This window comes from Ahaetulla prasina, chromosome 6 (genome assembly GCF_028640845.1).
Source record: "Ahaetulla prasina isolate Xishuangbanna chromosome 6, ASM2864084v1, whole genome shotgun sequence".
NCBI classification, from domain to species: domain Eukaryota; kingdom Metazoa; phylum Chordata; class Lepidosauria; order Squamata; family Colubridae; genus Ahaetulla; species Ahaetulla prasina.
In genome coordinates this window covers 106,678,441-106,690,299 of record NC_080544.1, presented here as the reverse complement: position 1 = coordinate 106,690,299, position 11,859 = coordinate 106,678,441, and the positions used below count along the sequence as shown (strand labels likewise).

The following is an 11,859-nucleotide window of genomic DNA, read 5'->3' as shown; positions in this document are numbered from 1 at the left end:
TTCCCTGGTTTTTGACAGGTTTTGAATTCTTTTACAAAACGAAAGTTGCTGGCAGAGTCACCGTTGATGTAAAAAGGGCCCCTGCTCACCTGAAAGCGCACTCCTGTGTCTGGCACATGATGTGGCTCCTTGTTTTCCTGGCTCTTCTCGGGCACCCGGTGCTCCAGCTGGGTTTTCTCCTGCATAAACTGCCGGCGGCGAATGTAGCTCAGCTGGTCGTGGAGGAGGGCGCCAATCTGAGTACGGTCAACGGATCCTAGCAGGATCATGGATTCTGCGGAGGGAAGCAAACAGAATCTATGGTATGGACCGAGGGCAGATGGCGAAGCAATACGCAGTTCTGTTTGAGCGAGTCAGATAAAGATTAGGAGACACATTTGCCTGCACGGTAAGCTTGCTTGGCATTAAGCTTGTCTTCCAGCTTATCGTGCTAGGCAAAGTCAACCGTTTCTGGATCTACAGTGATGGGCTGTCTGTTAAAATAAAGCCAGGTTACGTACGATGCACACTTGAAAGTCAATCAGGAATTGTGATTGTGGAGTCTGTCTGGCAAGAACCAAAGAATGCTTATCTAGAGGAAATATGCATGTATAAATCTTGTAACAATTCTGGGTAGTTAGAAAGCTGATAAAAGTAACAAGAGTTGGACAACTTTTTTTTTAATTTGTCACAACAATATATGTAAGTATCATACAAAAAGATTATATAGTATATAAACATATATATGAGTAAATATTAGGAGGTATAAGCATATATATATATATAGGAAGAAGAAAAGAAAAACAATAGGACAGGAACGGTAGGCACGTTTGTGCACTTATGCACGCCCCTTATGGTCCTCTTAGGAATGGGGTGAGGTCAATATTTAGAAAGTTTTTGGTTAAAGCTTTTGGGATTATGAGAAGAGATCACAAAGTCAGGTAAAGTATTCCAAGCACTGACGATTCTATTACAGAAGTCATATTTTCTGCAATCTAGATTAAAGCGGTTGACATTAAGTTTAAATCTATTGGTTGCTCTTGTATTATTGCAATTAAAGCTGAAGTAGTCTTTAACAGGAAGGACATTACAATAGATGATCCTATGAGTTTAACTTAGGTCTTGTCGAAGGCGACGGAGTTTTCTAAGCCTAGGATTTCAAGTCTAGTGGGATAAGGTATTTTGTTGTTTTCAGAGGAATGGAGAACTCTTCTTGTAAAATATTTCTGGACACGTTCAATTGTATTGATGTCAGAGATATGGTGAGGGTTCCAAACAGGCGAGCTGTATTCTAGAATTGGTCTAGCAAATGTTTTATATGCTCTGGTTAGTAGTGTAGTGTTTTTGGAAAAGAAGCTACGCAAGATTAGGTTTACAACTCTTAGAGCCTTTTTTGCTATGTAGTTGCAGTGGGCTTTGGCACTTAGATCATTTGACATGAAAACTCCAAGGTCTTTAACGGGATGGGGGTCATCTGTAAATTGTAACTTGCAAGCCTCAGCTAAAAATTAGGAATACAGATGGCCTGCAGCCAATTAAATGTGTATTAGATAACTCCTGGGGCATTCATTAGCCAAGGCTCAGGGATAGGGAGAGCTCGAAACCAATAGAACAAATTGTAGAATTATTACTAAAACGTTTATGAGATGCTATTTCTTATTATCTCGTCTTGTCCTGCCTTCTCTTTTAGTGAAAAAGAATAAAGCTTTCTTAATCCTTCGTTCTTGGTTCTTGGCATTTTGGTCAGGAGCCCTTTTCCTTGGAGGACTCCAATAAAAAGCGATCAGAAAACCTGCACCTCGTGTCTGGCATTCATCATTGGCTTCGGCACCAGGCTGAGACCCAAATTAGGGACAACAACAGAGTGGGAGAATTTGAAAATAGGATAATTCACTATGCTGTTGAAATTATCCAGAGGGGGTTGGACTAGAACAGGGGTCTCCAACCTTGGCAACTTTAAGACTTGTGGACTTCAACAACTCCCAGAGTTCCTCAGCCAGCAAAGCTCGGAGTTGAATTCCATAAGTCTTAAAGTTGCCAAGGTTGGAGACCCCTGGACTAGAAGATATCCAAGGTCCTGTCCGACTCTGTTATTCTGGTGCTATGCAAATGCAACCAGTGACTCAGTTCCCAAGTAACTAGCTTGATCCACTGGATGAAATCCCAGTTTTCTTAAAGTTATGGTGAGCCACTCCTCCCAGCAACTTCTAGTGCAATGCAAATTGAAATAGTGACTCAGTTCCCAAGTGCAGTAGAACCTCTGGTCACGAACGCTTCTGACCACGACCAAATCGGGTTCCAACCTAAAAATCCACAAGATTTTTTTTTCGTGGCCGATTTCCCCTTCCGTGCCATTTTTTTTTTTTGTAAGCGCCAAATTTCCAAAATTAGGTTCGGGTCATGACCAAATCGGTTTGTGATCAAAGTTATGGAACAAATTATGGTTGGGACCAGAGGTTCTGCTGTACTAGCTTGATCCACTGGATAAAGTCCCAGTTCTCTTAAATTTCTGGTGAGCTATTTCTCCCAGCAACCTCATATATGTGATATATGAGGTTGCTCATATATGTGCTGCCATAGCGAGCAATATATGTGCTCGCCTCGGCAGCACATATACTAAAAATTGGAACAATACAGAGTAGATTAGCATGGCCCCTGCACAAGGATGACCCGCAAATTTGTGAAGCGTTCCATATTTTATCACATTAAAAGCAATTGTGTTCTCTTCGCTGACGATGTTAAACTATTCAACACTACAGACAATGCAACCACTCTTCAAAAAGACCTCGACTGTGTGTCAGATTGGTCTAACAAGTGGCAACTTCAAATCTCAACCGACAAATGCTCTGTCTTGCACGTTGGCAAAAATAAATCAAAACATAAAATACAAATTAGATGGACATGACCTTGTAGATGACCTTCACTCTGTCAAGGACCTTGGAGTATTCATGTCCAAAGATCTAAGTGCCAGGGCCCACTGGAACAACATTGCCAAAAAGCCACTAAGAGTTGTTAACCTAATCTTGCGTAGTTTCTTCTCTGGTAATATTGTATTACTAACTAGAGCATACAAAACATTTGCTACACCAGTTCTTGAATACAGCTCGTCTGTCTGGAACCCACACTGTATATCGGACATAAATATACAATCGAGAGAGTCCAGAGATATTTTATGAGAAGAGTCCTCCACTCCTCTACCTGCAATAAAATACCTTATGCCACCAGACTCCAAATTTTGGGCTTAGACAACTTAGAATTACACCGACTTCAGTCTAACCTAAACATAGTACATAAAATTATCTACCACAATGTCCTACCTGTCAATGACTACTGCAGCTTCAACCACAACAATACACGAGCAAATAATAGATACAAACTCAAGGTAAACCGCTCCAAACTCGATTGCAGAAAATATGACTTCAGTAACAGAACGGTCAATGCCTGGAATGCACTACCTGAGTCTGTGGTTTCTTCCCCAAACCCCCAAAAACTATAACCTAAGACCGTCTACTGTTGACCTCACCCCATTCCTAAGAGATCTGTAAGGGGTGTGCATAAGTGCACCTGCGTGCCCACCATCCCCGTCCTAATATTCCTTTTTACTTACTCTTTTCATGTATCCAAATTATGTTTATACTTTTACCTGTTATATGATTGACAAAATAAATTAATAAAAATAAATAATACTATGCAAATGCAATGCAAATGCAACCGGTGACTCACTTCTTTATCCTGCTTATGGGGTCAGGCACAGCTGCCTTTCAAATGTTGGCATACCGCACTTGCAACCGCCACTACAAGTGGCTTCAATGTGCAGCGATTTCCCTAACCCCCTGCTGTGCATGACATGTAACTCTGCTTGTTCCTCCAAAAGGCCAAACAGGCTGTTACAAGGATTGTGGCAAAGTTGAATTGCCCACGCAAAGGTGCAGAGAACTGGCCCGCTTCCTGTCCTTTTGACAGCAAATCTGAAGTTTAGTTTAGTTTAGTTTTAGTTTAGTTTTATTTAGATTTTTATACCGCCCTTCTCCCGAAGGACTCAGGGCGGTGTACAGCCAAGTAATAAAACCATACAATATACACATTAAAACAAAAAACTTAAAACCAAGCATAATTATATAAATGGCCGAAATTTAAAACAGTCAATTTTAAAACCCTAAAATTCATACATAGCCCCAATAAAATTTAATAAAACTTTTAAGCCAGTCCCGCTTGAATAAATAAATGTGTTTTCAGCTCACGGCAAAAGGTCCGAAGATCAGGCAATCGGCATAAACCAGGGGGAAGTACGTTCCAAAGAGTAGGAACTCCAACAGAGAAGGCCCTATCCCTGGGGGCTACCAGCTGACATTGTTTGGCGGACGGCACCCTGAGTAGACCCTCTCTGTGTGAGCGTACGGGTCGGTGGGAGGCATAAGGTAACAGCAGACGGTCCCGTAAGTACCCGGGTCCTAAGCCATGGAGTGCTTTAAAGGTGGTAACCAAAATCTTAAAGCGTACCCGAAAGACCACAGGAAGCCAGTGCAGCTGCGCAGGAGTGGTGTTACATGGGAGCAACATATGGCTCCCTCTATTACCCGCGCAGCTGCATTCTGGACTAGCTGCAGCCTCCGGGTGCACTTCAAGGGCAGCCCCATGTAGAGCGCATTGCAATAATCCAAACGAGAAATGACAAGAGCGTGAGTGACCGTGCATAAGGCATCCCGGTCAAGGAAGGGGCACAACTGGCGGACCAAGCGTACTTGGTAAAAGGCCCTCCTGGAGACGGCCGCCAGATGGTCTTCAAACGACAGCCGTCCATCCAGGAGGACACCCAAGTTGCGCACCCTTTCCATTGGGGCCAATAACTCGCCCCCAACAGTCAGCTGCGGTTGCAGCTGACTGTACCGGGATGCCGGCATCCACAGCCACTCCGTCTTGGAGGGATTGAGCTTGAGTCTGTTTCTCCCCATCCAGACCCGTACGGCTTCCAGGCACCCTCCGTTATATTCAGAGATAACTGACTGTGCAAATATGAGCCAATAGCTGCCCTCACTCTTTTCTCAAGACTGAAAGTGTTCTCAATTCCTAATTTCCTGACCAACGTCATTGTCTGTCTCGGAACACGATCCAATTTCTCAAAAACTGTTTTTTTTTAAAAAAAAAAATACGGTACCAAAGACCAGACACACCACTCAAGCTGGGATCTGGCCAAAGCAAGTTGTCCAAAAATCTGGTTTTTAAATTTTTTTAAATTTTATTTCTGATAAACATATCGTAAACGTACAATCTCTTATCCATTCTTAATCATACATATACTCTTTACGCTTTCATATTAATTCATTCTTCATCTCAAAAAAAAATTTAAATATAAATACATTGGGGGTTGCTCTTCTACCATTCCTTCTTCCTTGTTTTACAACAATCCTTCTCCTTCTTCTCTCTTCCCCTTCCCTCTTCTATCCTCTTCTACTTTCTTCTTTCCTCCTCTCCTTCCCCTTGTCTCCTTCCCCTTCCTTTTTTTTTTTTATTTGAATTTATATCCCGCCCTTCTCCGAAGACTCAGGGCGGCTTACATTGTGTAAGGCAATAGTCTCATCCATTTGTATATTATATACAAAGTCAACTTGTATTGCCCCCCAACAATCTGGGTCCTCATTTTACCTACCTTATAAAGGATGGAAGGCTGAGTCAACCTTGGGCCTGGTGGGACTCGAGCCTGTAGTAATTGTAATTGCAGGCAGCTGTGTTAATAACAGACTGCATTAGCCTGTTGAGCCACAAGAGGCCCTTTTCCCCACTCATTTTCCCCACTTTTCTCCCCCCCGCTTTTCCCCACTCCTCTCTTCTTCCCGCCCCCCCTTTCTAACCTTCTTGCCTACTCTTTTTTCCCTCCCTTTCTTCCTCTCCTTTCCCCTTCCTTCTGGTCCTCTCTCTCCTTCTTTGGCTCTCCAAAAATCTGATGGAGACATGTGATTTATCTTACTTTCTGTGATAGACGTTTGTTTGTGGAATCCAACTACCTGACTCTGTGGTCTCTTCCCAAAATCCCCAAAGCTTTAACCAAAAACTATCTACTATTGACTTCACCCCATTCCTAAGAGGTCTGTAAGGGGCGTGCATAAGAGCACAAGCATACCTACCGTTCCTGTCCTAATGTTCCCTTTCATTGTATCCAATTTGTATAGTTATTACATACTTATATATATATGCTTATATATTGTATAGTTATTTCATGCTTATGCTTATATATACTGTTGTGACAAAACAAATAGATAAATAAAAATAAATAAAGTATAAAGGCTTAGTAAGGCCACACCTGGAATACTTGCATCACCACACATTACAAAAAAGATGTTGAGACTTGGAAAAAGTGCAGAGAAGAGCAATTAAGATGATTAAAGGCCTGGAGGCTAAAACATACGAAGAAGGGTTGCAGGAATTGGGTACGGCTAGTCTAAAGAAAAGAAAGGGGTGATATGATAGCAATATTCCAGTATTTGTGGAGCTGCCACAAAGAGGAGGGGATCAACTTATTTTCCAAGGCACCAGAGGGCAGGACAAGAAACAATGGATGGAAACTCATCAAGGAGAGAAGCAACCTGGAATTAAGGAGAAATTTCCTAACAGTGAGAGCTATTAAACCAGAGGAACAGCTTGCCTCCAGATGCCTACCGTTCCTGTCCTATTGTTTTTCTTTTCTTCTTCCTATATATATATATATGCTTATACCTCCTTATATTTACTCATATATGTGTTTATATACGATATAATCTTTTTTGTATGATACCTACATATATTGTTGGGACAAAATAAATAAATAAAAGAAAAATAAATAAATGTTATAAGTGCTTCATTTTTTTTAAGAATAGAATAGAATAGAATAGAAAATAAAATAATAAAATAAAATAAAATAAAATAAAATATGGAATGGAATGGAATGGAATGCAATAGAATAGAAAATATGGAATGGAATGGAATGGAATAGAAAAGAAAATACAATATTTATTTATTTATTTATTTTGTCACAACAATATATGTAGGTATCATACAAAAAGATTATATAGTATATAAACACATATATGAGTAAATATAAGGAGGTATAAGCATATATATAGGAAGAAGAAAAGAAAAACAATAGGACAGGAACGGTAGGCACGTTTGTGCTCTTATGCACGCCCCTTATGGTCCTCTTAGGAATGGGGTGAGGTCAATGTTAGAAAGTTTTTGGTTAAAGCTTTTAGGATTATGGGAAGAGACCACAGAGTCAGGTAAAGTATTCCAAGCACTGATGATTCTGTTACAGAAGTCATATTTTCTGCAATCTAGATTAAAGCGGTTGACATTAAGTTTAAATCTATTGGTTGCTCTAGTATTATTGCAATTAAAGCTGAAGTAGTCTTTAACAGGAAGGACATTACAATAGATGATTCTATGAGTTAAACTTAGGTCATGTCGAAGGCGACGGAGTTCCAAGTTATCTAAGCCTAGGATTTCAAGTCTGGTGGGATAAGGTATGATATGATATGATATGATATGATATGGAATGGAATAGAATAGAAAATATGGAATGGAATGGAATGAAATGGAAGAGAAGAGAAGAGAAGAGAGGAGAGGAGAGGAGAGGAGAGGAGAGGGGAGGGGAGGGGAGGGGAGCGGAACGGAACAGAACAGAACAGAACAAAGAGCCATTTGTCTGGGAATGTATCCTGCTCGAGCAGGGGGTTGGACTAGAAGACCTCCAAGGTCCTCTCCAGTTTCCATTCCATTCCATTCTATTCTTTGGAACGATAAATCATTGTCCTTTTTCTCCAGTTGAAAAAAAAATACTCCCGTGCTGCTGAACCCCCTTTGAATGTTTCATCAAAGATGGTTACAAGCTCGTATCTGTTGCAAATATATCTCAGGATGTTTTTAGGCAGGAAAACACGCTTGCCGCAAGCAGTGCAGATGACAAGAGCAGGCTTTTGACTGCCCTTTCATCTCCACTTTCGCTTCTTAGATAACCACCAGCAAAATCAGCATTTATTTCTCTTTGATCTCTCTTTTTTTTTTAGACTTTTGCATTAGTCAAGATCGAAGTGGTGGAAAACTGACTAGGGACTTGTCGTGTCCCACTCCTCCGCTGACGGCCGGGTCAGGGAAATCCGAATCAGGTGTGCCTCTGCAGCTCTGCCAAAGTCCTAGCAAAGTCCTCAGGGCAGGCAGGAGACCAGAAAGTGACTTCAGCAAGATATGTTTAGACTTTGCCTGACTCAGAGAATGCCAGAAAGCAGGTCCTTTATATAGGCCATGGGGTGTGGCTCCATGACTCAGCACTTATCCAGGCCTGCCCCTCCCTTCCTTCTGTTGCCTCCGCCTATCAAGTCTCCTGAAGCGAGGGTCACTCCAGTCTGCAGCTGTTGGTAATTGACCTCCCTCAGGCTCACATGCTGTGGAGGAGGGGGAGGGGTCTAGTTGCTCCGTTTGCCTGGGCATGGAGCCAGAGCTGGGGGCTGGAGGTATTTCCTCCTCTTCAGCCTGTCTGGGCATGGAGCCAGGGCTGGGGCCGGGAGGCAAAGTAGGACATTCTTCAGCGTTCGGAAGCAGATAAGAAGACCCTGGCTGCGCTGAGAGCAGGCAAGACACAACAGGACTATTCAGCAAGATCCCTTTACTTCTCCCACTTTACCTCTCCCATGCAGGGAGGATCTGGGGAAGAGTCTTTTTTTTAAAAAAAAAAAAATCTCTAGAAGTTATTAAACAACATCTGCTACGTAGAGCGATGATCAAACCCAATGGGTTTGCGGCTTCCTAAACTAAGTGGGAAAATACATTGATGGAGGCAACATATTCCCTACATTTTATAGGCCTGCAGTCAGTGGTGGGATTCAAATAATTCAGGGGTAGTCAACCTTTTTATACCTACTGCCCACTTTTGTATCTCTGTTAGTAGTAAAATTTTCTAATCGCCACAGTAATAGTGATTTATAAAGTGTATCGTTGTCTGCGCATGCCTCTCGCGCATCGTGGATTGGGTTTGGGGGGGCGTGCCAGCTACCAGCTCTGCTTCTCTGTTACAGCTGGGTGGTGTGGGGGGAGATGCGCCAGCTATTCTGGGACGAGGCTCTTTTGTTTGCAGTCGCACTATAGCGCCATTTAGTTTCACTTACGTAACGTGAACTGAACTTATCCGTGGGCGATACAAATAGTATATTTTCAGAAATTTAAATTGTCATGGGGAATTTTATGAAAACCTAATGAAAATGTTTTTAAATAATGCTATGAAATTTTTTTAAAAAGTCAATTAAATTAAAAAAAAAGGAAAGTGCTTCAGTATCGGACAAAACCCTTTACCGCCCACCATGAAAGCTGGAAAGTCCACTAGTGGGCGGTAGGGACCAGGTTGATTACCACTGAAATAATTGAACAACCGGTTGTGTGCCCTAATGACTGGCTGGGTGGGTGTGGCCATGGTGGGTGTGGCCAGGGGGTGTGACAGGTAGCACTCGGCCTCCTGCATCCCCCTGGGAGCAAAAATGAGGCGGGTAGGGCGCCGCACCTTCCCATGCCCCATTTTGGGCCTAGTAGGCCTCCCTGCAGCCTCCTGTGAGCAAAAATGGGCCGCAGGGGTGGGGTTGTGCTGCACCCCCCATGCCCCGTTTTTGGGTCTAGTAGGCCTCCCTGACCTGAGAGCCAAAATGGGGCGTGTGGGGACTCCTGGAAGGGACAGGGAGCGGAGGAACGGGGCCAGCCAATAATTTAACAACCGGTTCGCCAAAACCGGCTGACTCCCACCACTGCTTGCAGCCCTGGGCACAGAGTCTTGACCATGCATGAAGACATACATACATGTAATTTAATTTAACTACCTACAATTGAAGAATGGACACTTAAAGTATCAAATCTGGCAGAAATGGCAAAAATCTCTGCTTACTTGAAAGACTATACACAAGAAAAATATATTTTAGAATGGAAAATAAGTATCAGATAAAAAAATATCGAATAGCATATGAGTAAATTTAGGAAATATTTTGTATTAGATATATTTCTGAAGGAGAGGGGAATTGAGAGTGTGATTAAGTGTGGAGAGACTAGAGATTATAATTTAGGAATTATTTTAGATTATGATTGTTAGTTTTGATACCCTGCATTTTGTTCTGGGAAGTCGGGTGGGGGGGGGGTAAGGGGAGGGAATTGGGGTTGAGGGTAAAGGATGGAGTGATGGTTAATGTACAGGATTATTGAAGATGTATAAATATAATTAATGTAGGGTCGGGTCTGCCCAGTTACCATTTTAGAACGGTGGGGAGGGGAGAAAAGAGAGAGTAGGAGGTAGGAAAGAGGAGAAGAGGAAGGAAGAGGGGTAGAAGAGGGAGAAGGAAGGTGTAGGGTGGAGGGAGGAGAGGATGTAGATAAGAAAAGGAGAGGAAGGTCTGGAAAGCAGAAGAAGGTAGAAGAGGGAAGAGTGTTAAAAAGGGGGGTGGTGACTGGGCAGGCCCGACTAATTGTATATAACTGTACATTGAATGAGTTGTTTGACATGATTGTAAAAATAAAACTTTTTTATGGAAATAAGACATACATAGATGGACATTTTTAACCAAGGGAGGGAGGGGGGAAAGAAAGAAGGAGATATAATGAGGAAGGAAGGGAGGGAAGAGATAAATGAGGAAGGAAAGAAGGAAGGGATGGAGGGAGGGGAGGGGGGGAAAGAAGAAAAGAGCTATAATAAGCAAGGAAGGGAGCGAAGGAAGGAGGGCGAGAAGGATGGAGGAGATAAACGAGAAAGGAAAGAAGGGAGGGAGGAGGGAGGGGAGAAAAAGGAAGGAGATATAATGAGTAAGGGAGGAGGAGATAAACGAGAAAGGAAAGAAGGGAGGAGGAGGGAGGAAAGAAGGGATAAACGAGGAAGAAAGGGAGTGAAGGAAGGAGAGGAGAGGAGGAGGAGATAAATGAGAAAGGAAAGAAGGAGGAGGGAGGGAGGAGGGAGGAAGAAAGGGAGTGAAGGAAGGAAGGAGAGGGAGAGGGAGGGAGGAGATAAATGAGAAAGGAAAGAAGGGAGGGAGGGAGGGAGGGGAGGGAGGAAAGAAGGGGATAAACGAGGAAGGAAGGGAGTGAAGGAAGGAAGGAGAGGGAGAGGGAGGGAGGAGATAAATGAGAAAGGAAAGAAGGGAGGGAGGGAGGGAGGGGAGGGAGGAAAGAAGGAAGGGGATAAATGAGGAAGGAAGGGAGTGAAGGAAGGAGGGAGGGAGGAGATAAACGAGAAAGGAAAGAAGGAAGGAAGGAGGGAGGGAGGAGATAAATGAGGAAGGAAGGAGATAAATGAGCAAGGAAGAAAGGAAGAAAAGATCTCTATTTGAGGTCAGGCAAACTATAGGTGATTGGAGACTTTATAGCAATGTTTCTCAACCTCAACACCTTTCAGCTGTGAGGACTTCAACTCCCAGAATTCCCCAGCCACCATTACTGCATAGAATCCAGCCTAGGAATCTCTACTCTATTCCACAACCGTAGAATTGATCCGGCTGAATCCTTCCAGATGGTGGAACACTCTGGATAGTTTTATTGTATTATTGTACTGTTTATTTTATAAACAGAAGATCTTTCTATGCAGAATTCAGTCCCTCGAGTTCTCCACTTTTCTTAGTGTCTTTGCTTTTAAAAATTAAAAAATAAAAATAATGTTGTAGCCACACTGGGGAGAAGCTGAGGAATGATTCCTGTCCCTTTCCGCTTTTCTTGTCAGATGCAGACTAAGCAAAACATGGCAAAACTACTAATTTGGATGACTAATGCAGCACAGGACTGCAATTGTTAGTTGTTTTGCTGTTGTTGTTGTTGTTGTTTTTGCAAGAGAGGAGCAGATGCAATTCGAAAACCCAACTGAAAGAAAACTCTGTTATGCCAGCGCAGGAAGCA

The 11,859-nt window shown here is 42.7% G+C and overlaps 1 protein-coding gene and 1 non-coding gene across 3 annotated transcripts in view; one reads left to right on the top strand and one right to left on the bottom strand.

The window, feature by feature from the left end:
• Window positions 1–11,859, bottom strand: part of CLCN2 (chloride voltage-gated channel 2) — a 171,996-nt gene that overhangs the window by 24,298 nt on the left and 135,839 nt on the right. For both annotated transcript variants that reach the window (XM_058188482.1, XM_058188483.1), the window contains exon 17: window positions 90–274. In XM_058188482.1, coding sequence (XP_058044465.1) covers window positions 90–274 — 185 coding nt within the window. The remainder of the gene's footprint in view (window positions 1–89; window positions 275–11,859) is intronic.
• Window positions 2,572–2,679, top strand: LOC131201574 (U6 spliceosomal RNA). Its single transcript, XR_009155932.1, has one exon. It is a non-coding gene; the product is annotated as a U6 spliceosomal RNA (small nuclear RNA).